Here is a 24,482-nt window from a genome sequence, read left to right on the forward strand (position 1 = left end):
GAAAGTTCATAACATGGAGATGATTAGGAGAGACTTGTAAGGAACAAAACCACACAATAATGTTGCAAATTAGTTATCAAGGATGTTTGAATTTAAAATAACTTGTTCTACCTTATAATGATAGATTATAATTATAAGTCAACAAACTACATTTATGAAGCAATATAATGGACTAAATATATTTGCTTCCCTCATTTAAAACATTTGGCGACGTATGTTTGGATATCATCAAACTTATTATTTTTTATGAGTGAGTTTGGGGTTTATGAAATCATATACATCATTCAACCGTGTATTCTTAGTGACACTATACGTATATCTGAATACGAAATATTTATTTAATATAAATAGCTAGATAAACCCTTTAAATATAAAATATGAACCCAAGTCTTACATCATCCATAAAACAATAATGGTAATATTCAATTTTTTTTCTCCAACATCTTCCTTATACAAGTACGGTGGGATGTCATTATCTTTCCCAAATACATCAGGATCCCACAAAATCGACATCGGCTCATCATTTATGATGTCAAACAAGTTGGTGTAATATGCCAAGAGGATCGTCCATAGATAGAGGAATCTTCTTGGATTTTGGACTTTGCTCTTAATGCAACTACTTTTACATGGAAACCATTTTAAGTCTAAACATAAATAACATGTAAATTTAATAATAGAGTATTGTAAGGTTAGTTTAAGAGTCCATACTAAGGGTCAGAAATAGAGCCAACCAAATCTTTAGGCCGAGTGAGGAAAGATAAAATGGATATGCCATAGTATATACTTCATTTGTTGGCATAAGAACTAAAGCATCTGCTACGAGAACTTCCTCTACCATGACCTTAACCTCATTGTCCGATAGCTCCATATCGTGAAGAATTGTTGTTGTTTCAAAGTATTATTCCCCAAGCCACTAGTTCCCCCTATACCATCCACAACATATAGTTCACATGGACGAGTGTCATCCATGTCATCCTCTGATGGAGGTGGAGCTGAACAACTCCTCTTTTTTGCTTTTACGTGTTAGAACAAATGTTAATGTAGGAACCTGATAATTGTATACGAGTTAACTTCCATTTCTCATGATGAGATAGTGGTGAAGGAAGTTGTACACATTCATCCTTTAAATATGGGGTCCTAGATTTTTCCTTTTCCTTTATTATCTTTTGTTCAAGGTTTCTATATCCACCACGAGACAATATATGTGGGTTTTTATTTTGAGCGCTTTGGACCTTTGCCTTGATCACCTTGTAACATAAAATCCATTTTATGAATTAGTTCAACTTGTACATAATCATCAATGGAGAAATGAATGAATCTCAACAAATTAACCTTCCATTCTTTAGATGTGCGAATCTCAACAAACAGACACCTAGTTTCTTCATCAATTACCTTGTATCTGGCACATGAATTTTCATTCTTTTTAGCTCCAAATATATATATATATATATATATATATATATATATATATATATATATATATAGACACACACACACACCTCAGTTTTGTCTTTAAAATTATGAAATTCCTCAACGACCAAAGATAGAGATTTATTTTTAAGCGTCTTCACATTTAGAATATCAAATGTCATATACAATAGTATTTAAGAAATTATGAATATAATTAACATAATAGTATTTAAGAAATTATGAATATAATCAAACTATGTTAAGACAAAACCATCTAAAAACACTTTATTTGAAGTTAAATAATATTGTCTATTGAAACAGTGTTCATAATAGATGGTTTAAATAACTCATTAATGTTATCTTACTAAATGTTATCCCATCAGTGCTTTCTTTCAATAATACTTTCTAAAATTTCTCATTTAATGAATTGAAACAAAAAAAGTTTTACCTTTAAATCTGAGTATTTGACTAAATTAAAATATAATAGGTAAAATTAAAAGTATAATCACAAATTTGTGAAATTAAAACTTCGATAATAAAAGTTACTAAATTATAAAAATTTAATGATAAATACGTAATTTAACTATCTGTAAAAAGAAAATTGAATGATAAAATTTACAAAATTATAAAATTAAATATCTTTAAATTTTATAATCTTAGTTAATTGTTCTTTGCTGTATAACTGTTTTTGAAATATCCAAAATATACAAGCGTAAATCTCACACACATATTCCGGTGATTGCGCACTAATCACTCCCACTACTACCCAAATGTAGGTCAGAAGTCAAAAAGTTCAATCAAGCATCGATGACCATTCTGAACCGTCTGAGCAGTATCATCATCAACGTCGACAATCATCTTGTTCAGTTCTCAACATTAATAATTATCGTATTTTTTCTTCAATCATAAAACATTTTAATTTTCATTGACGCTTTGAATCCAACAATAAATAACGTCAAATCCCCCTCTAACACGTAATTTACCTAATCTTAAATAAATGAGATCATGAACAAACTTTTAATAAGAATTATTTTGAGAAAAAAAAAGTAAATTTATTTGCAGTTAAATTTAATAGAAACTTATAATATATTTTTTCTATTTTTATAATTTGTGCTTAAGTTAGTTCTAAGGGAAGAAAATTAATTTTTATTTTTTTGTCTGGAAGTTTTAAGTTTTAATTGGAAAAGTTAGTTGAAATAATACATACGATTAATATAGATACGGTGTTGAGTTGACACTTGCAGCAGATCTGCACCATGCGATTGTAAGTGCATGGATTATGATGAAGCTCAGCAGCACGGACACCACTGTGTTCGTTTCTTTGGCGCCCGCGAGTAAACTTAAACGAAGAAGATTTTCCTAGCGTGGTGTGCAAAAGTGCGTGCACCCCACACACATACTCTCTCACATCTTTCTCTCTCTAGAAAAAGCACTCAACAAAAATGGGGACACGATGAATGAGAGAGAAAAAGACAGAAGAGGAAGAAGTTGTGTAGGGAAAAAATCGGGGAAGCCGAATCCAGCGCAATGCTTCTTCAACTTATTCAGCTATGGATGATGCTCTGCTTCGCTAGTGTTTCCTGTTCTGCACGGCAAGGTGAACCTAAGCATTCTCCTTCTTCTCTTTTTTCTCTCCTTTATGCGCCATGAAGTGGAGCTTTACTGTTTTCTTGATCAAATTTGGATTGTGGAAATTTCTCAATGCTTTCATTACTTTCATCTTCAGAGATTAAGAGTAGTAAGCTTGTCCAACCTCTGAAACTTTAAACCGGTTATGACCTCACTTCTATATTTTTTTCTTGTTTTAGCCTTTTCCTTTTGTTTCAAAACTAGGCTATGCAAATGCTATTTTTTTTTTTTTTACTTGTGCTCTTATTTAATGATGTCTACAACAGGGGAGTTTATTACAAATAACTAAATTATTTTAGTTATACTAATATTTCACGTTGATTATGTGTCTCTTTATCTGTGTGCATTAACTTAAGCATCAGTAGATATGAAACAGATGTAGGCATTTTCAACAATTTTCTCTGAACTTTCCTGTTAGTGAAAGTTTGTTAAACACCATTATTATTCTGAATTTCTGATGAATACTAACTTTTACCATATTGAAATTTGTCGGGTATGGTTTGTCTGTTACGCTTTAAATGAGCAATCATGTTAAGGAAACCATTGCATTTAATTCGTCATATTTAAGCCAAGGGATGTAATTTCTTTTTCGCAGTCTATTGGCAATGGACGAAATTTATGTTGACATTTACCACTGAAGTAGCAGTTTTTACATGGTTCTACCTATTATCTTTTCTTAGTGAATCTGAGTGTTAAACTTGCACTTACCATAGAGGATTATTGTTTTCAAAAGCTTTGTATAAATATTTTGTTTTTTCCCAATTTTGATTTGGTTCAAACCACTGCAGATCCATTTGCTATGCGAATAAGCTGTGGGGCTCGTCAAAATGTTCAAACAAGACCAACTAATACCCATTGGCGTGAAGATTTTGGCTATACAGGTGGCATAGTCGCTAATGCAACTCTTCCAAGTTACATCACCCCACCACTCAACACTCTACGCTATTTCCCTTTGTCTGAAGGTCTACAAAATTGTTACGTCATTGATAAGGTGCCAAAGGGTCACTACTTAATCAGAATCTTCTTTGGACTTGTTGGTCAGTCTAGAGGTACCATTATTGAGCCTCTATTTGACATTTCTATTGAAGGCACGCAGATATATTCTTTGAAATCTGGTTGGACCCATCAGGCTGATCAAGTATTTGCTGAGGCGCTAGTGTTTCTTATAGATGACTCTGTCTCAATCTGTTTCCATAGCACTGGTCATGGGGATCCCGCTATCCTTTCTATCGAGATTCTTCAAATTGATGATAAGGCTTATTATTTTGTTCCCCGTTGGAGTCAAGGGTTAATACTTAGAACAATTAAAAGACTGAGTTGTGGTTTTGGGCAGTCAAAATTTGACGTAGATTATGCAGGGGATCCCTGGGGAGGGGACAGGTTTTGGCAACGCATTAAAACTTTTGGTGAGGATTCAGAGTCTAGTCAACCTAGATCTGTTGAAACTAGAATCAAACATGCTTCACATCCCCCAAACTTCTATCCAGAAACTCTTTACCAGTCAGCGCTTGTTAGTACTAATAATCAGCCTGATTTAACATATACATTAGAGGTGGATCCCAACAGAAACTATTCTGTTTGGTTACATTTTGCAGAGATTGATTATTCAGTGACTACTGTGGGGCAAAGGATTTTTGATATTGAAATAAATGGTGATCTTGCATTCAAACATGTTGACATTGTAGAATTGAGTGGGGATATTTATACCGCCCTTGTGCTTAATACTACTGTTTCTGTTAATGGGAGGACTCTAACAATAAAATTGAAGCCAAAGGAAGGTAATCATGCCATAATCAATGCTATTGAGATATTTGAGGTTATAATGGCTGAGTCAAAGACTGAGTCAGAGGAAGGTATTGTGCTCATCCCTTCTATTGTTACAGTTTTTTCAACAACAGTTCATACTAGTGTTGTATGGTATTTATTGTATTATTAAAGATAACACATATTGAATTTTGGTAGACAACTCCAATGACTTTGAAATATCCACTATCAAGGTTGGTTTTTGGTCATTGGAGGCGACAGATAGCATTATGTGCATGTGCTTGGAAGTTGTATTAGTCATATGCAGTTTCTTTTTATTTCGAATCAACTAATATATCTCAAGAAACTCCAATTTTTGGGAGAGCTTGTCAAAAGTAGACCATGGAATTTATGCCAATCAAACATATTAGATCTCTTTGTCTCGTTATACTTTTCCTTTACTGACTGCTTTGGAGTTCTTCCTCCTAACCCATATCAGAGACAATATTTATTGATCATATGTTTTATAATACTTCTTCCATTTACTAATTTTCTATTTCATGAACTCCTAATAGTGCTTTAATAGAAAATGCTGCTTTTTGTAATTCGAATGAATATTAACTTTTGCAAGTTTATTATTATCTTTACTCTAGTTAGTGCTTTACAAGCATTGAAGAAGGCATTGAGGCTTCCATCCAGGTTTGGGTGGAATGGTGATCCTTGTGTTCCTCAACAACATCCATGGAGTGGAGTGGGTTGCCAATTAAACAAAAGTCGTGGCAGCTGGGTCATTGATGGACTGTAATTTCTTGTTATCCCTATGTAAATCGTTTTTGTTTTTTTGTTCATTTGATTCCCTGGTAGCCTATAATGCAGTTCTCTTCTTAAAAATTCTTTTATTCTCTTTCACTTAATCAATTTGTTCGCTTTAGTTGGCACCAAATCCAGATGTATTTTATTTGTTCAGCATCAGAGCCTCTAGATTAAGGAAATGGATGCCCTTCTATGAGGGAGAGAAAGAGAAGATTTTTGTGTTTTGGCTGTATGAATTTACATTTGCACGATCACAGCTTACATGTAAACTAGTTAAATATATTTCTTGCTAAAGCCATTCTTTTTAACTTGTTCAGAAAGTGTAACTTAATTTTTACTTTGTTTTCTGATATGCTTTCATTTGGGGGAGTAACCCTTGAATTGGACCTTCCCATTCTTAAATTTCTATAGGTCAATTTCACTTTCTTAAAAAAGGTTAAAAGTTCAAGATGAATTGCTCAAAGTTAGACCCCTATATGAAAATAGTTGTCAAATTAATCCCTCTTTGTATGATCTTTAGAGTTAAAACACATGTTTATGGATGGATCAGGAAAAGTGTTACATATAAGACTTACAAATTCTATATTTTAGATCGTGTACATGGGAATTATTTAGTTTGGTACCTTACTATACTTCCGAGTAATAATATAGTTATCAAATTAAAAATGAGTATCGCATTTATGGGGTAAAAGTATGTTTTAAGTATTAACCCTAAAAAAGTGTAGAACTACAACCACCACAAGCTAAGAGATTGGTTCCACTATGCTACAAAGGCGTTGTGGTTTGTGTTCAGAACTGTTGATTTATTAATCACTTTAAATATTCTATCTCAATATATTGGTTTTTTTTATATATCTAGTTATTGATTGCTTTGTCTGTTGATGAACAGTGGCCTTGGCAATCAAGGTCTGAAAGGTTTCTTACCAGATGACATATCCAGACTACCTAATCTACAGATCTTGTGAGTTCCAGATATGTTTTTTAAGTATTTTGGAAAAAGATATATGCGTGAATATTTATGTCAATGCATGCATGAATCATGTATGCTAATAATGTATTCATTACAAAACCAGCTTAGGAATAAGTTCTGAATTACGAAGTTATAATTCTGTATTAGAAAGTTAATGACCAATTATTTTTATGTCAGTCCAGGTTAGATTTACATATGTCATGATGAGATGGTGGGGATTTATAGGTTGCTTTTCAGATTAACGTAAGATTGCTATTTCTAGCGTTACCTAAATCCGGCCTAAAAACCATATTATTTCTATAATTTATTTAGGATTTAGTTTGTTTATATTTCTTGAATTTAATAATTTGTCCGACATGTTGGATGCCAAGGACCAGGACGGACCCAAAAGTTGAAGGCTTGGTCCAGTATTTTATATATGTAGGGGATAAGTTACTCTAAGAGTAACTTTGAAAGAGTTGTTCCCAATTTTATCTCAGTTTTTTTAAACTAAGTTCTTGTGAGTAACTTACATTTAGACTTCAGTTTTTTAAAATAAATGGTGAGTATAGAGTTACTCTTTCAATTTTACTAATAAAAAAAGTTCTTTCAATTTTTAACTCATTATTCTTGAACATACAGAAGCAACCACCATATTTATTTTCCCATAGCTTGCGCTAATTTGCTTAAGAACTGCAGAAACCTGAGTAGGAACGACATCCATGGAGCAATTCCATCTTCACTTGGTACAATAAATACCCTGCAAGTGCTGTTAAGTAATCTCTTCCTCTTTTTCTTATGATATTGTTTTCATTGTTATATGTTTTCAAAAAAGGTGGGAAACTTGTTCCATGAATTGTTGTCCTGGCCTTGACTATCATGTTATTGTCATTTCTGAATGCCATGTAACGATGCAGTGACCTATCCTACAACTTTTTCAATGGATCAATTCCAGAAAGCCTTGGACAGTTGTCGTCATTACAAATACTGTAAGATTCTCCAATGTTTAACTAACCCATAAAACACATACGAGGAGACAAATCTGTATCAAAATGTCTTCATGCAGGAACCTTAACAGCAACCTCCTATCTGAAAGGGTCCCGGCAACTCTAGGAGGAAGACTACTGTACAGAGCTAGCTTCAAGTATGTTATCAGAGCTTAAACTCCAGACAGTTACTGAAAATGATAAGATATTCCTCACGTACATGTTTGTTCACTTTGTTTTTTGCTAAATAACAAATATTTCTAACTTTTTGACTCGGTGATGTCTGCAGTTTTACTGACAACGCAGGTCTGTGTGGTATACCTGGTTTACCTACATGTGGTTCTCATCTTTCTTCCGGTGGTAAAATTGGCATTGGATTAGGGGCTTCATTTGCATTTTTCCTTCTTACTACCTGTTCAGTTTGTTGGTTGAAAAGGCGGCACAATATCCTCCGAGCTCAGAAAATTGCAGGTAAGGGATAGTCATAAATTGTAGACTACAGTTACACTAACAAAGCATTCTATGTTCTACTTTCACCTCTATTTACCATGTTTGGGTCTATTTAATTTTTGTAGAATAATCATTTTAAATATCTTGGAAAGTTTAAGAGATAATAGGTTATTGACAAAGTACAAATTTTGCACCGTCATTCAATCACACATAACATGTATGTATGGTAAACTGGTTAACTTCTATAATAAATACTTTAAAATTACCAATTTAAGATGTTATGCACTGTTGTTACCTATGGATGTATCTCTGTTCTTTTACTCAAAGTTTACTGCCTAGTACTATATTTAATCAGTCTAACTTGTTGGCCAATTTTACCAATATGTTCTTTAGTAACTCCACGGATGACCTTGAGAAGCAATAAGCATTAAGAGTGTTGAATTTAAATCTGTTCTCCTTTGTTCTTGCAGCAAGAGCAGCCCCATATGCAAAAGCAAGGACCCATTTTTCACGTGATATTCAGCTGACAAGGCACCATAATAATTTTGGCAAAACCTCAACAGCAGCTGAGAATGGACCTATTTTACTTTCATGATGGCATCTCATAATTCTTATTCACTGTATTGTCTTTTTCCTGCCATGAAAGCGTTTATTTTAGATTGCAGAATCCCTCTGCTAATGTAGATGAATGGCAGTGTAATCCGATCGATTTTTCGATGGTACTTGTCCTTCATAGCGTGATTACTCCAAATACGAAGTTTCTTGAGACAATGAACATCTTACAAGCAGAACTCGAAAAACTGTAAATCAGAAAATTTTGTTCATTATCGTGTCTACTTCAGTTTTCGCCCCTTTTGGGACTAATTAAATGTTGAGTCTGTATCCTCTGGGATGGAATTTCCTGTAGCTGAGATACACAATCAATATATCTGTGCTTTTTTCTCTTGAAATTTTCAGTATGGAAGGATCAAAATTACTATATATGATAAAGATCAAACGAACAAATCTAGACTATTAAAAATTATATATGAATTATTATTATGATTAAATTCAATTTGTCATTTTTGTGGTAATATTAAGAAATTTTAGTATTTAATAAAATAAATAAAAGAGAATACTAGATTTTTATTATATTGAACAATAAATTAGAGACAATTTTGAAATCGATATAAAAATTATAAAAATAAATTATTGCAATTAAAACATAATATCTTTACTGATTTGGTGCACTTTTTTTATTTGAAATCAATATTAACTGAAGTTAAAGTAATTTTAAAAATTTTGTTTATCTAAAAGGTAAAAATGTAAAACCACCTTTTCTTTTAATATGCAAAGTCAAAACTACCATAAAAATCATTCACGTTCTGCCTTGCCTCTAAACATTTTCACCATTTTTTTTTCTTCACTTGTTTTCATCCTTTCTCTTCACTTTGGCTAGGGTAGTTGCACAACCAGAGGAGAACACTTCCATTTCACCGTCATGAACTAGCTCAAGGTAAGTACTCATCTCCCATTCGTTGAGTACTCTCACATTTGCAAACTCTATCTTCCTCTACATGTGAGTTTTAAAAGTGTCCAAAACTTTTCTTCTTGAGTGCGAATCTAACACAACATTTGGATCATTAGGAAGCTAAATTTCAAACCGTTTGCATGTGGATTTTCATCAAATTGCTGCTTGTATGTTGAATTTGTGACTTCGGTATGATTGTATGATGTATGAATGTAATTTTGTCCAGGAATGTTTTGATTTGTTGTGATGTGCAAGATTGAGCTCTGTGCACTGAGAATAGGATGAAATACTACTATTTTCGCCTGAGTAAGAAAAAATTTCATCCAGTCGATAATAGCCAGGAATTTCACCTTGCTCGTTGTTGAATTCTCACCTAGGTGACATTCTCACCCAGGCGAGACTCGTCACACTCAAGCGGGTGGCTTCTCGCCCAGCAAAAATGCCACTACACTTATTTCTGGCCTCTGTCGATTTTTCGCCCAAGCGAAAACTTCTCCCCCAATTCATCCAAGGATTATGAGGAGACATATCAAACAGTGAAGAAAAGATATACTAGATCTTCAAGACAATTCAATTCTGTAAGTATAATTATTATTGTATTTAAAAGCTGACAACTTTTTCTTATTTCTTAAAACATAACAGTTGAAAACTACTTTTTTGTTGGGACTATAGTAAAGCTGCAATTCCAAACTTGCTGCTACAACAATATTCTAACTCTCCACATATATCTGAATAATTGCCATCACATGCCCTCCATAAATTTTTAGCAAGATTCAGTATGCTATTACAAGATTTCTAGGTGAAAAAAGCCTAAGGTTGAGTTTCTCTAAGGAGTTTCTATGTGAAATTGTATCTTGATGAAAACTAAAAGTATAGTATATTTTTCTACCTAAAACACTAAAAGTATATATAATTTTGCTAGCTAAAATACTTCAAATTCATGAAAAAGAAACAACTAGCTAGGCGTTTTCTGTGTCACTTGAGCCAGCTTGAGAATCAGCCTGAGAACCAGCTTGAGAACCAGCTTGAGATCCTTGTGAACCAGCTTGTGCATCCAAATTTAATTCCAACTCCTCTTCAACATTGTCAACAATCGTCCACCTGTTAGATGCATCGACCGTGATTAAGCTTTAGTTTAGCTTGAAATGATCAAATTCAAAACCATATTTTAACACCATACCTCTCAAGTACAAACTTCCCTTCTTTGTATGTTTCATTCTTTTCATATGCCAGAACCTAAACCAATTCAAAAACTCATTATGACCTCTTCAAATTAGATTGATACAGAAACACGTGAAAAGACTTGACTTGCATGTGCATGATGATACCATTGGTGCATGATGATACCATGGGTGCTTAATCAATCCTTCTAAATAAATCTAGAAGTAGCATATTTTCATTGATGGAATCTAATGTTTAAGTACTTCGGGATTCTCTTTCCATGATTTCTAATTTAATTTGATTCCAAACAGGACTATATGAAACAGAAACATGGCTTAAAGGGACATCAATTTCTGATGGTGCTCACACATCTAATGAACTTCATTGATATTTTAAACTTTCAAGACTCACCCAACCACATATTAATGATGGAAAATCCTCAAGTAACCAGGTGCAAAGTTAAAACTTACATATTTCCATCCAAGAAGTTGTCCACAGCTGCAACAAAATATGTCTTCAACTGTGTGCAGTCCAGATATCATCATTCTCTCCACCGGAGGCCCAAGAGTTATGTTCACCCTATTTGAGGCCAAAAGTTAACAAAATAAGGATGTTGTAAAAAGTTAGTAACAAAGGTTTGAGATAAGGCGTTGATATGTAAAAAATAACAAAAGTGCTAATTATGAGTCAGAAGAAAATCATAATTCTTTTAATATCATTGATAAAATCATAATGCTTCAATCGAATTCCCGAAACCATCAAAGGAATAGATGCTTTTTGGTGGGGAAAGGACCTTGATGATGGGGACACCTGGCAGTATGGGACCACTAAAATAATCCGTAACAAATTACTGAAAAAATACTGAAGATAGAAAAGGGACAGAAGAGGGGGCAGCGAACAGATACAAATGATTTCAAACAACTTACACTTTGCTGAAAAGGTATGCTCTTCCTTGGTTGCAGTTGAAGTTCTGATCAACAAAGAGAAACAAACTATAGTCAAATTGATAGGGTAGATGGTACAAGGAACTAGGTACATTTGCACAGTAGAATAAGTAGTAGCAATGAATGATAGTTATCTAGGACAAGGCTAAATTTGACTGTAGAACTTATGATTTTGGATACTCCCACAAAAATGAAGCAAAATGTACCACGATAAAGTTAGCTGACATCTTCATTAAGAAGACAAATTATACTACAGGAATCTATGTGGAAGAAGACTAAATGTACCAAAAGTATCTAGAGATGAAATAATTCACTTTCCTTTCAAGAAGAACAGCAACGATGTGCATCAATAGTTGACATATAATTCACTTTCATTGTCTACTCTTTACATATAAGCTCAAGGTAAGAGGCAAGTTTACAATGATGTGCATCAATAGTTGAAAAACCATAGCAAAATTCTAATCATGCATGCTTTAGAGCCGCAGATAAAAGAAGAAACTTCAAAAAATAAACTAATTCTACCCAATATTATCTCACTTGTAAACGTCAAGCTGATATTAGGAGAGCTCCCTATCTCATCCACAATGGAAGTGGAGTAGTAAAGGGTGTCCAAAAAATTCAAACAATTAAAATCTATCCATATTTACACATATCCAAATCACTTTAGGTTCATTTTTCTGCATTGGTTTCATTTCCAAATCCACTCTTTTGGATATCAAATCCAATCCAATTAATTAGATAGTCGTTTGGGATTTTAAAAAAACCAAAAATCAATGGCCATCCTAAAACGTTGTTTGGTGTAGGCATCTTTTGGTTGGTCTCAACCTTTTACTTGATTTTGATCAGGATATGTTTTTGTTGGTCTTGGTCAAACCATTACCAGCTCATCCTTGATTGGTTCATCATCAACCAGCCTCGGCCAAGATATTATTACTGGTTCATCCTCAACTAGGACATCCCTACTATTTCAATTGCTCATATCCAGCTCAACCTCAGTTGTATGGTATACTCATGGTCAGCTTGACCATGATCACCACCTGGGCATCGTTAGCTCAACACAAAGCCAGGGCCTTGTTCGCACAACCTCATTCACAATATTGTTGCCTCAACTGAAGAAGTTTCAGTCCCAACCCTAGCTGAAGAATATTTGGATGACTTTAACCCAAGCATCTTTCCGTCAATCATGTCTCAGTTAGTAGTATTGATCAAGATAGCTTTCAGACAAACTCGATGAAATCATCTTTCAGTAAACTTCAGCTAGCACATCTTTAACTTAACTTCAGTTAAAGTATCACTACTTTGGCTTCGGCTAGAGCATATTTACTTTTATCTCCAACAATCCGTCTCCTGTTCAACCTCGTCTAAGCCTTCTTCAGCTTGATTTCATCAAATCAGCTTTCAGTTTCAAACCAATTTCAAAATTCGTTTGAGATATAAAACCAAATCTAAAGCCAAAGCGGATTTGATAAAAAAAAGTGATTTTAAAACCAAATTTAAACCAAATTAAAAAAATCCAAACAAATTTTATCCAATTAAAGAGATAACGATTTCAAATCTAATCCATTTAATTGGATATGGTTCAGATATGAATGGATTTTTAAAAGTTCAATCCATGCCCACAAAAGAGCAAAACAGAAAGGCAAGTGATCAAAAGTAGTCTTACATATCAAATCAGCAAGTTTTATAGTGGATTGAGTGTTGAAAAAAAGGAAAATAACTTGTATTCCAAGTCACTTCCTTGGTGTGATGCATTGAGACAGTTGGGGGTGAAAACCTCCCTGTCTCAATATAGATCCTTCAACAGGGCACAGACAGGCTCTACGCAAAGGGACTTATCATATGGAAAAGTGAACACGATACACTTTTTCATTCAATCATTTTCCAAATTCATGGATTCGACCTCAGTTGAAAACTTTACCGTGTAGCTACGAAACAAAACATGATCTATCTCCATTTCTAAAATTTTCCGCACAAGTAATTCCCTTTTTCAAAAAAAGCACCATCTTCATTAACCCAATTAAGCATTTCCAAACAGCAAATAGCAGCACCATTACACGCCTGCCACAATTGACAGACCAAACCATCAGACTCCAAATATCAAATCAAACACATAATTTTTCAATAATGAAAACCGAAAGACTGAGCTAATTACTGAAAGCGCCACAGGACATTGCCGGCAGACACGGTACAATCGATTCCATGTTCCCACAAAACGATTGCAACCCAATAACTTCCAGTCAATAATCAACCAAAAAACACAGACTTTCTGCACGATCAATTAATGGGTCCCTTGTAATTCCGATTGATTTTTAAAAAAGAAACGGCCAAAATCCAATCTTTCACCAATATCACCCACACAAAGTTCATGCCCGAAACAAACTCCAAAAAGAAGAAAAAATAAATCAAGTTTCTTTAACAAGTATTGAAATTTAGAAATAAAAAAAGAAAAGAAAAAAGGATGGAATAGAAATTGAATTTAAAGAAAAGAGAAGAGGGAGAAGACATACCCGAGAAAGAATGTTATGAGCGAGGGCAAGAGGGGTATTGCAGTATCTGCATCCGTAGGATCTGCCATCCAAATCAACAAGAAAAACCCTTCCCATGTCAACCCCACTCTCTCATAAACCCACACAACACAAACCACCAACGACAACAACAAAATAGCCTCTGCAGGACACCCCAAACGCGCAATCTCACTGTAACTGTCGTTAGCTCCAACCAATATATATATATATACATATAATCTCTCCTTCCTCAGTCCTCTTTTTATTAAAATAATTCTTGAAGGGACGACTTTTCTTAACGTGAATATTCATAAAATTTTCTCTCTTATTACTTTTACAATATATGTATACATGCAAATTAAATAGAGAAAACAAATATATAAATGATGTATTAATATTCTTATAAACTTTAAATAACAATTAAGTTATAGCAAAAAATATTTAAAGAAACCATATACTTACAAATGAATAAAGGAAATAATCTATTGAAATAGTCATTCCTTCTCTTAAACAAATTGTAACTACATTTTTATTTAATAAAAAATTTTAAAATGTATTAAATTTAATTAATATTTGACATTTGACTAAATTATTGCATTATATAGTTGTTTTACTATAATTACATTTTACCAAAAAAAAAGATCATGTTATTAATAAATTTAATTAAGTTTTTTAACGTTTACGAAGTTACTTAAATGATTGCTTGTTCCAATCCCCAAAAGTAGTATCTCGTGTTTGAATATAGGCGTCGAACTTATCACAACATGGCTTGAAAATAAAAAAAGTTCTTTTTTCACTTTAAATATTTGGCACGGTAACTTTTGTCCAATTGGATATTATAATAAGTAATTGAATTTGTAAACAACCAATTTCGGTAACGTTCATTAATTAAATAATAAATAAAGCCTGCATATTCTTTAGTTATTACTTTTGTATTGTAGAAAAACAGTTATTACAAGTATTTTATTTTTCGAGAAGGATAACGATCATTGAAGCACATATTTAATATTTGGAGATGGGTTTGACCAAATTACTTAACTACGCCCTTATTCAAATTTAGTAAAGTAAATGACTAAATTATAGATTTCTTTAAGAAATCAAAACAAGAGTAGTAGGAAACATCCAGAACATCTTAAATCTAACTTAAATTATTTTAGAAAGTTAAATTTTCTATAATTTGTGTTTTTAATTGAAATATCCTGTTTATAATTTTCATAATTATTCAAAAAAAAGAATATGTAATTTCATTATATGTGAAAATGAATGTTAGAGAGGACCGTTTATTAAATTTGTATTGTACTCAAATCGTGTCTTAAATAAGATATGAATTATAAGTTATTTTTAACATGTGAGACGAATAAGTTATTACAACCTGCTTTTAAATAATAAAAATTTGAATAAAAATATATATTTATAATTTAAAATATATTAATGAAAGTAATTTTAATTTTAAATATAATACTTATATATATATATATATATATAAATTACAATATAAATATATATATATATATATATATATATATATATATATATATTTCAATAAAACATTATTTTTAAATATAAAAATTAGTTTACACTAGTGTAGAAATGGTCTTTAACGACATGCATGTAACGTCTGACCACCGAAAATTCAATGTAAAAAATGACCGGTGACATTTTTGTAAATAAAACGTCATTATAGAAGTCGGTTCCCTAAGGTCGGACGTCAAATCCTCCTTTAGACATCACCCCCTCAGATCAGATGTCAAAAATGTCCGAAAACATCTCATTTTAAGCGGTAATATTTATTTTTTTATGACATAAACGTCGCCCACCCCCATATCATATGTCAAATCCTTCTTTAGATGTCAGCCTCCCAGATTAGATGTTAAAAATGCATGAAAATATCTCATTTTAAGCGCCAATATTAAATATTTTTACGACATAGATGTCGGGCCCCCCAAATCAGACATCAAATCCTTCTTTAGCCGTCGGGCCCCCATACTAGAGTCAGAAAGGTTTAAAAATAAACGTTAGTGCCCCCTAGATCAGACGTCAAATCCTTTGTCAAAAGCTACAAAATCAGAATTGAAATGTCACTTTTGCAGACATTAGACGTTGAACGTAGCAAGGGCCAACGTCTAATACACATTAGACGTCGGATCCCCTTCCCCAAACGTTAATAAGCTGCAAAAATATCTCAAAAGTAGCGCTAAAATAGATTTTTTTATCAATTAGACGTTAGACCTAGAGGGGGGTTGATGTCAAATGCCCTTTTAAACCCCAAAAACTCAGAATGTGAGCCTCACTTTCTTTCACGTTTTCATTTGAGTTTTTGCTTCGTTCGTGTTCGCCAGTTACACGTTTCCTCTCTTGCTGCGTTCATCTTCTTCCTCTGCTTTCTCTCGTTCGCCATTAATGTTCAAGTAAGTTTTCTTCCACTTTTCACAGTTTAAAATCATTTTGCACCGATTATATTACGTTTAGAACCATTATCTTTCATTTGCACCAATTAAAATTCATTTTCATTAGCTTTTGGTGTAGTTCTTGGGCGCATTGTAGGACAACTGTGGCGGCGATTTCCAACCGTTATTGTTGCGTTTTTCTCCTCAGCCTCACAGCGACACTTGTCTACTCCCGCACCTTCACAGTGACAAAATGTTTTTTAGAAAAAATTCATAAATTGACGCCTGTTCAAAGACAACAGATGTCAATTTAACGTCTTCCACTATGATGTCAGACATTTAACAAACGTCAAAAGCCTAAAATAACAGACGTTAAAAGCTATTTTTGTGTTAGTGTTACTAAATGGATAAGTTATTAAGTCTATATGTTGATGCGAGTAAATTGATTTAAGATGCAAACCAAATAAGACAAAATGGTTTTTTTGAAGTGATTAATCAAATTATATTTATTTTGACAACATTGTTCATATGTGGATATTTATAAAAGTGTGAAAAACTAAATTTAACATCATTATAAACTCAACGAAAGAGGTGGGGATATTGAAATAAAAGAAGAAAAGTAGAATGAACATTTTAAGAGTTATGGAGGTGAAGGAAGCAATTAGGAGACAAAAGCTTTTGTTTTCTCTAACATATGGGTTAGATATTAGCTTGTGCAGATTTATTTTTTCATGGCTAATGTAAGAATCTAGAAAATAGAGTATTAGAGTTTATAAGTGTTTTAAAATAATAAAATCAAGCATTATAAAGTTAAAATAATTCAATAATATAAATAGAATTTCTTAAACTTGTCTCATTTTCTAAAACACTAATCATTCCTCTAAAACTCTTTGTCTAAGTTCCCTTTTCCCATTTCTCTAAAATTTCTAAACTCATCAGTTATCTGTTTGACAATTAAGAGATCACAACAGTGCAATCGTCATTCTCTACCGATCAGTTTCTGGTTTAGAGCAAGTAAGTTTCTACTCCTTTTTTCTTTTGCTCTTAGTTTGAGATTAGGAATCCTTTATCGCATGTGTTATCTATCTCTCTTTCCTAGTTTCTTTTTTATCAGAGGTTCTAAGGACTCTCTCTTATCACTTTTCTATGTTCTGTAGGTGTTCTTAGGATTCCTTGAGTTAAAAGCAAGGTTTGTGAGTTGTCTAGAGTTGTGGTAGTTTTCTTTGAAGTAAGGGAAGCTAGTTATTGTTTTATGTTAAATTATAAAGTATGAACTGGTAATATTTATGGTGTGTAGTTTGTAGATATTGAATGTTTATGCTTGAAATGTTAGTTAATGTGAATTGTAGTTGAGTAAGTGAATTTGATCACATGATGATTGTTGATACTAAATGATTCATTGTTAAACTCAAATTGTATGATGAATGGTGTTGTTGAGATGTTTGGTGGTGTTGAATTTGGTTAGATGTGGATGAGAATTGAACTAGGTTGAATTGTAAGTGTTTTTGGTCAAAAATAGAGGGTTTTTGTGTGTGAGTTTTTGAGTTAAGGGTTAACAAGAGGAAATTAAGTTTTAGATTTTGTTTGAATGTGATTTCTGACTTGTCAAAGTCCCTAAGTTACTCAAATATGAACTAGAACTTGTGAAATTCAATTATGGTCTCTAAAGTGAGGTTTTGGTTAGATTGATCGGGGAACCTTATTGTAAAATGAGTTAAAAACTATTTTAAGTTAGGTTATACACATTTGGTTAGTCCATGAGGTTTAGAATCCATTTCAGGAAGTGTTAAAAGTTGATAAAAGTGTTTAGGATAGGTCTTGGGGGTTTATGCAAGTTCTGCAGTTTAAGTGCTGCAAAATTATGCAAAGAAGCTAGGCGAGCAAGAGTAGCTCATTGGGTGAGTTTATGGGAGTTCTAGTGGCTAGGCGAGCCAGCTCGTTGGGCTTGTGGAGCTTATTGTTTTATCTCTCGCTGTGTTAGTGAAGAGTATTCATTAGGCGAGTATATAAGTGATAACTTTTTGGCAAGTATACCAAATCGTTCCAAGTATTACAGTGAATAAGTAAAAGTATCGTCTCCCAAGGGACTTGTGCAACACATGACAATTCTTCCTTTTATAACTCAATTATACATCAAAATGCACAAAACAACACAAGAAATTATTTTTGGTATTTTATCAAACAGTTGGTGTGCAAGGAATTATATTTAAAAGAAACTTTGTTGGAATTGGGTTCATGAATCATATGAAGATAAAACTCTGTACAATATATCATTATTTCATTCAAACATTCACATCAAGGCATACTAGTCCTAATCCCTTAGCAACTAGTTCTAAATTAATATATCAAAATGTTAATCCCTTAGTCAATTTAACATACAATTTGCATTAAGTCCGATGTTAAGAATGACCAAGTTATTGAGTCTATCTCTAGATCCTAAATCACTTAGGTGCTCTATCTATGTCCATGTTCAAAGTTACTTTCCAGTAATCAGAAACATTCAAATAACATTATATTTTCATACAATGATAGTAAATTCAAGAAAGAGCATATGAACGAACAACGATATATTGAACAGGAAAATTACATTAGAGTAAGTTCATTACATCCAATTCCAACGAAAGAAAAACTACTCCTAGTCATCTAAACGTACACATTTGAAGCAATCCCTTGCAAAAATGGTGTCTTGATGCCTTGAAGTAGTCTCCGAAAGTTCCTGAGATGTTTTCGTTTCTTTCTTTTGTCTGGAACTTCTTTCAGATGAATGTTTTTGTCTTTCTGTCACGTCTTTTAAAGCCACTTAACTTCATTAATTCGCTCAGCGCACATGTACTGGTGCGATATGCGAATTTTCTTAACTGTTGCACTTTAACTGATGTTATTCGCTCAGCACACAGGTACGGGTGCGCTATGCGAATTTCCTTCTTCTGGCAGTGCGAATTTTGGCTTTCGCTTTGCGAAAATTGGCTGACAGAGTCTAAATAATACACCATTTCCTATACAATATTTTACATAACAATCTATTACCTATTACAACTTTTCAATGAGGAACAACATGAATAATTACAAGATTGAGCTCATTTATAAGTATAAAAACAACTCTTTTTCACACTTATCAATAAGGTTTTTGGCAATAAGTTTGAGAGGCTAAGTGAGCCAGCTCGCTTGGCTTGTGAGGCTTACTGTTTTGTCTCTTATTGGGCGAGTAGAGGCTACTCGCTAGGCAAGCCTGTGTCCGTTGGGAACTTTGTTTCTGGTGCTGGGCAAGTGGGTCTGAGTCATTTTAGGTGTTTTAACTTCCTTTCTCCTATGTGCATAGTTTTAAATGGTATAATGGTTTATTGTATGATCAGTGGTATGGTTTGTAACATATGATTGAATGGAATGAGGTGTGTAAGAGTTCTAAGAAAAATTCTTAATGGATGTATCAAAGTGTTGTTTGTATGAATGTAGAAAGTTCAGTCATGGGAGTTATCCTAACACTCTAATGATCATTCATTCTCAATTAGAGAGGAGTGATATATGTGGTGAGAGTAGCAAAAGGTCTTAGTCTAGATGCTTCCAGTATGGCCTGAGACACGGTATAGACAAACATTGTGAGTGTGGTAGGGTGAAACCTATTGGCAATGACTCTGCAGAGTAGTAGAGACTATCATAAGTGCATGACTCGTCATAGTTCGACACTTATACTAAATCTGGATAGTTCAAGTCTAGGTTAAAGGCATGATTAAGATGTTTGAATTATTTTGTGTGAAACATGACATATGTATGAAATCTTGATATACTATGATTGGTTTTGTATCACTAGCTTATCCTGAGTAGTAGAGACCACTACAAGTGCATGACCCGTCATAGTTCAACATTTATATTAAATTTGGATAGTTCAAGTCTAAGTCAAATGTATGATTAAGATGTTTGAATTATTTTGTATGAAACATGACATATGTATGAAATCTTGATATACTATGATTGATTTTGTATCACTAGTTTACCCTGATTGTTTTTGTCTTGTTTGGATGTTTTTGTGCGTTGTTTTCTTGACGATAATGTCTCGCTAGAGCAAGCATTTGAGAAAATATTTAGTTTCTTTTAGACTTAATATTTTGTATATAGTTTTGTTTTAAAACTTGTATATAAAGTTTGATTTATAGTTATATTACATAACTGTGATAAAACTTTATATTTTCAACGTGTTAATTGTTGTATTTTATATACTACATGATAGTTTCTGTATAATATTTATACTATGCAATTGTAATTGAGATGTAACAACTAATATCTTCAAACTTTAATAACAAACAAGTTAATTGATAAAGTTCTATATAAGAATAAATAAATCTGCTAATTTGTTTGTATGATGCTTTATGTTTTTATAAATAACAATAAACACATGTTATATAATTAAATAAATTAATTTTATATATTAAATGGATATGAACTAACAGTATTAATAGAGTTAATTATTTAAGAGACAATATATAATTTTATTTTGTTTCCTGACGAGGTGGGACAATTTGTCACATTAACTATTTTTCTAAATTAAATATTTAAATAATGATAACCACGTATTTAATTTAATAATAAAATCAAATCTTGATAATATCTAAACATAAAGAATGAATTAATTAAAGGTGATTTTCTTTCTAATTTTGAGACTTAAAAATATATGTTTTAGTAATAATAATAATAATATTACGTAGTTATGAAGTCTTTCTCTAAACTAATATTATGCTTTTTTAACAATGACAATAAAAAAAAGAAAAATATCACAATAGTTTGATTCAGATATACACTCTTATTAATTTGGCTCAACATATATTAATTCTAAAAGTTTAGAACTCTTAATATTTAACTTAATAATGAAATTATAATTAATGCACAAATATTTTACACGAAATATTGCGTAATTCAAATTCTTCATTGCATTTAAATATAAAAAAAATATATCTTTTTTTGTTTACATCATATTCACATAATAATAATAATAATAAATTTAATTTTTAAATAATAAACATGATTCATCTTTATTTAAGTCAATGTTTTAATTATTTGTACGTTAACATAAATATTTTAAAAATATAAATAATATATTTAAGTAATTATAAAGTATAGATGCCAACTTTTTTTTAAATGGTGTTTTTTCTAATAAATATTAGTGGGAACTTATTTTTTAATTTTTTGGGCAACCTGCCACAACTTTCTTTTTCTTTTTCACTGTCACAATTTCCAGTTGCCATATTTCTTGATAAAAGTCACGTGTTATGTGTTCGTACACACAGATTAAGGCGTATTAAGTGCCATGAGCTTGATACTACCCAATTATTGAGTCAGATTAGTAACGGGAACTGCTTCGTCCACCTCCTCAAATTTCTTTCAGCACCCCATTGTAAATGTAAAAAATCAATAATAACCTTGGTAAACATTTCATTTAACCCTAGTTTTCCTCCACTTCTTCACAGTAAGGCTGCTGCTGGTAATGCCATGTACTCTATGTAACCTGATGCAAAATGAAATTAAATGAAATGTGGAATTTTGGTATTCAAATCTTGACTTCCGGGGATAATCTTTTCTGGTGCATTGAAGAATCATTCCGGAATTTATTTTCCGTATGACATTTAAAACAACTTTTGCGTATTAAGTTTTCCTTAAGTATAAATACAATTCCGGAAACACTATGTACCACCCAGCTTCATAGTGTTCAAATAAAATGACAAGGGTGGGAGTGGAATTAAATTAAATAGTAGGGTGCATGAAGAAAATGATGGAGTGCAGGAAACAATATCCATTTAGTAATTTATTGGGCCAAAAGCTTGCTTTTAGTTAGGGTGTTGCTCCCTCCACCACCACACCTTTCTCCCTCCACCTCCCCAATTTTTTTTAATTCCAATTATATCCTCAAATTAAAATTTTTTACTTATACTATTTTAATTTAGGTTTAATACCCAATTTTGTCCTCACTTTGGTTTGGAAATCTCAAGTTAGTCCCTTTATAGAAATGTGAGTGCAATGGATCCTTACTTGTAATTATTTGAGTCTAATGAGTCCCTTCCGTTAAATAGAAGGAAACGGAGTTAGTGGGCTGATGATGTGGCAGTTGTCTTTGGTGAGGTGTCAATTTGCGTGCTTACATGGTGTTAGGGTTCTCCATTTTCAAATTGGGTTTTATTAAAAATTGGGGATAAAAGGATTTGGGAGTGATTTGTTGGAGAAATCTTGAGGGAAGTTCTGGAGATAACTCACCCCAGTTGGACCGGGTTCCGTCTTCGTTGTTGATGGACCGAATTAGGTCTTTTAGTTTTCGTAGAACAGAAAGAGAAAGATCCGAGCCGGTCCAAAATTCTGAGTCTGGAATGAAACAGCACTATTTAAGGTTTTTTAGGGGTCAATTTGGAATGAATCCCCCTTCTATGAATAAGAATTGACACCGTTGTTTCTTAGTCTTGTAACACTCTGTTATCCATAGTTTTTTTATTATCGTCTCTTAGATAATCTGGTTAACCGTGATCTTTTCGGTCTTCGTTCTGTCTTTTATTTAATCTCTCTGAAACATTTCTTTCATCTCCTTGTCTTGTGCTCTCTTCTAATTGGTTACCATAGTGGCTATCTTGCTACCCTCTATTCTGCTATATAGTGTTTAAGAGGACAATTCCTCTGCACTGGTATTTGGGATTGACAACTACGATCAACACCTAGTACTGTTGGTTCATATATGGATATAATGTCTTACACTTTTGTGGATTGATTGATGTTAGGGACCAACCGAGAAAGAACAAATTGATGTTCAAGGGGATATAGCTTATGACATCGTGGAATTCATTACAGATACATGGCCTGATGTAAGTAATTTTGGTTGTTGGTTGTTTGGCATTGTAATTGTGTAATCTAATTTAAACGTATGTATTGTTGACAGTGATTAAAAGAAACAATTAAAAAGGAAAATTAGAGTTATCAAGTTTCAGTAACATAATTTCCATTATAATCTTCTCTTGTGGGAGACCGATGCATATTTTAATTTGGTTATTAAACTGAGCAAGGAAATTTGTTGTTCAGATCGGCAATCTATCTTTGACACCATCTTATATGATATATGGGACATGTCCTTCATCTATGATACTGCAGCTGAATGTAGCCAACATATTTCATGCATGATATGGTTAATATTTTGTTTTCAGTACTGATGGATGAATTTGGTCATGAAAATGTTTGTAAACATTAGCTGTAAAGATGCATCTGTTTTTATATGAATGTCATCGGCTAAGATAGGCCTGCTGCTTATTGAAAGATATGTTGTTAGTGAGACTATATCTATTTTTGTTGACATCTATTACTGACTCCATTTGTTTGACATCTTTAATCGATGAGTCTAAACAAAAATGTAAGTAATCTCTAGTTAGCTCAAAGAATCCTTTGAAAAGCGTTTCATATGTTTTCTTTGTTATGATTAATTTCAAGATAGTAGGAGACCTGGAGTTAAATGGTTTAAAATCTCGTGTGATCGAAAATCTACCTTCCTTTTGCAGGTTCCAGAAACTTCGTACTGGTTGCTAGACTCTTCAATATTACTGTAATCCCCCAATGCGCCCTTTTTCTTACCATATCCCCCAAAAAAAGAACATAGTTTGGTCTCGATGGACATCAGCATGTGTACTTTTAGTTTAACGACAATTTAATTAGTGATGTGTGTAAAGAGGCAAGAGGAAAAAAAGGTTCCTTTTCATCAATTTTGTATTTTCATTGAGGTTTTAAGCCATATATATAAGTTGTGGGGATAAGGCTCTGCTTGCATGAAATTGCCAGTCGCAGAATCCTTTTACATAAATTTATAATAATGCAGATATGGGTTTATTTATTTAGTCTCTCTTAAACGTCATTATGAATTCGTTTCTTTAAACACGGTGGTATTACATTATATTTTTCTTTTATGTTTGACAATGATGATGGCTTTTCTTTTGAGTTTAATAGCCATGACTTTTACATTTGAAGTGTGATTCTTTTA

At 32.6% G+C, this 24,482-nt stretch overlaps 2 protein-coding genes and 1 long non-coding RNA gene across 4 annotated transcripts; 2 read left to right on the forward strand and 1 right to left on the reverse strand.

Moving 5' to 3' along the window:
- The first annotated feature begins 2,649 nt into the window (after positions 1 to 2,649).
- LOC124837033 (receptor-like protein 4) lies at positions 2,650 to 8,930 on the forward strand. 2 transcript variants are annotated; one of them, XM_047312316.2, is made up of 9 exons: positions 2,660 to 3,007; positions 3,828 to 4,892; positions 5,436 to 5,583; positions 6,485 to 6,556; positions 7,244 to 7,315; positions 7,462 to 7,533; positions 7,611 to 7,688; positions 7,820 to 8,001; positions 8,451 to 8,930. In XM_047312316.2, exons 1-9 carry the CDS (start codon positions 2,938 to 2,940, stop codon positions 8,573 to 8,575), a joined length of 1,884 nt encoding a protein of 627 aa, XP_047168272.2. In that variant the 5' UTR covers positions 2,660 to 2,937; the 3' UTR covers positions 8,576 to 8,930. The 2 variants fall into 2 exon arrangements, 1 of the variants encoding a protein (XP_047168272.2); XR_007028702.2 differs by lacking the exon at positions 8,451 to 8,930 and having other exon boundaries at positions 2,650 to 3,007; positions 7,244 to 7,320; positions 7,462 to 7,688; positions 7,820 to 7,888.
- Positions 8,931 to 10,215: 1,285 nt separating this feature from the next.
- On the reverse strand, positions 10,216 to 14,310 carry LOC148206465 (protein yippee-like At5g53940). Its single transcript, XM_088104315.1, has 5 exons — positions 14,103 to 14,310; positions 11,578 to 11,621; positions 11,122 to 11,230; positions 10,671 to 10,726; positions 10,216 to 10,591 (listed from the first exon to the last, which is right to left on the reverse strand). Exons 1-5 carry the CDS (start codon positions 14,196 to 14,198, stop codon positions 10,450 to 10,452), a joined length of 447 nt encoding a protein of 148 aa, XP_087960441.1. The 5' UTR covers positions 14,199 to 14,310; the 3' UTR covers positions 10,216 to 10,449.
- Positions 14,311 to 22,535: 8,225 nt separating this feature from the next.
- On the forward strand, positions 22,536 to 24,276 carry LOC148206466 (uncharacterized). Its single transcript, XR_015786088.1, has 2 exons — positions 22,536 to 23,322; positions 24,007 to 24,276. It is a non-coding gene; the product is annotated as an uncharacterized LOC148206466 (long non-coding RNA).
- The last annotated feature ends 206 nt before the right edge of the window (positions 24,277 to 24,482 follow it).

The sequence above is a fragment of the Vigna umbellata genome, chromosome 1, assembly GCF_029865625.1.
Source record: "Vigna umbellata cultivar VRB3 chromosome 1, Vumbellata_1.0, whole genome shotgun sequence".
Taxonomy (NCBI): domain Eukaryota; kingdom Viridiplantae; phylum Streptophyta; class Magnoliopsida; order Fabales; family Fabaceae; genus Vigna; species Vigna umbellata.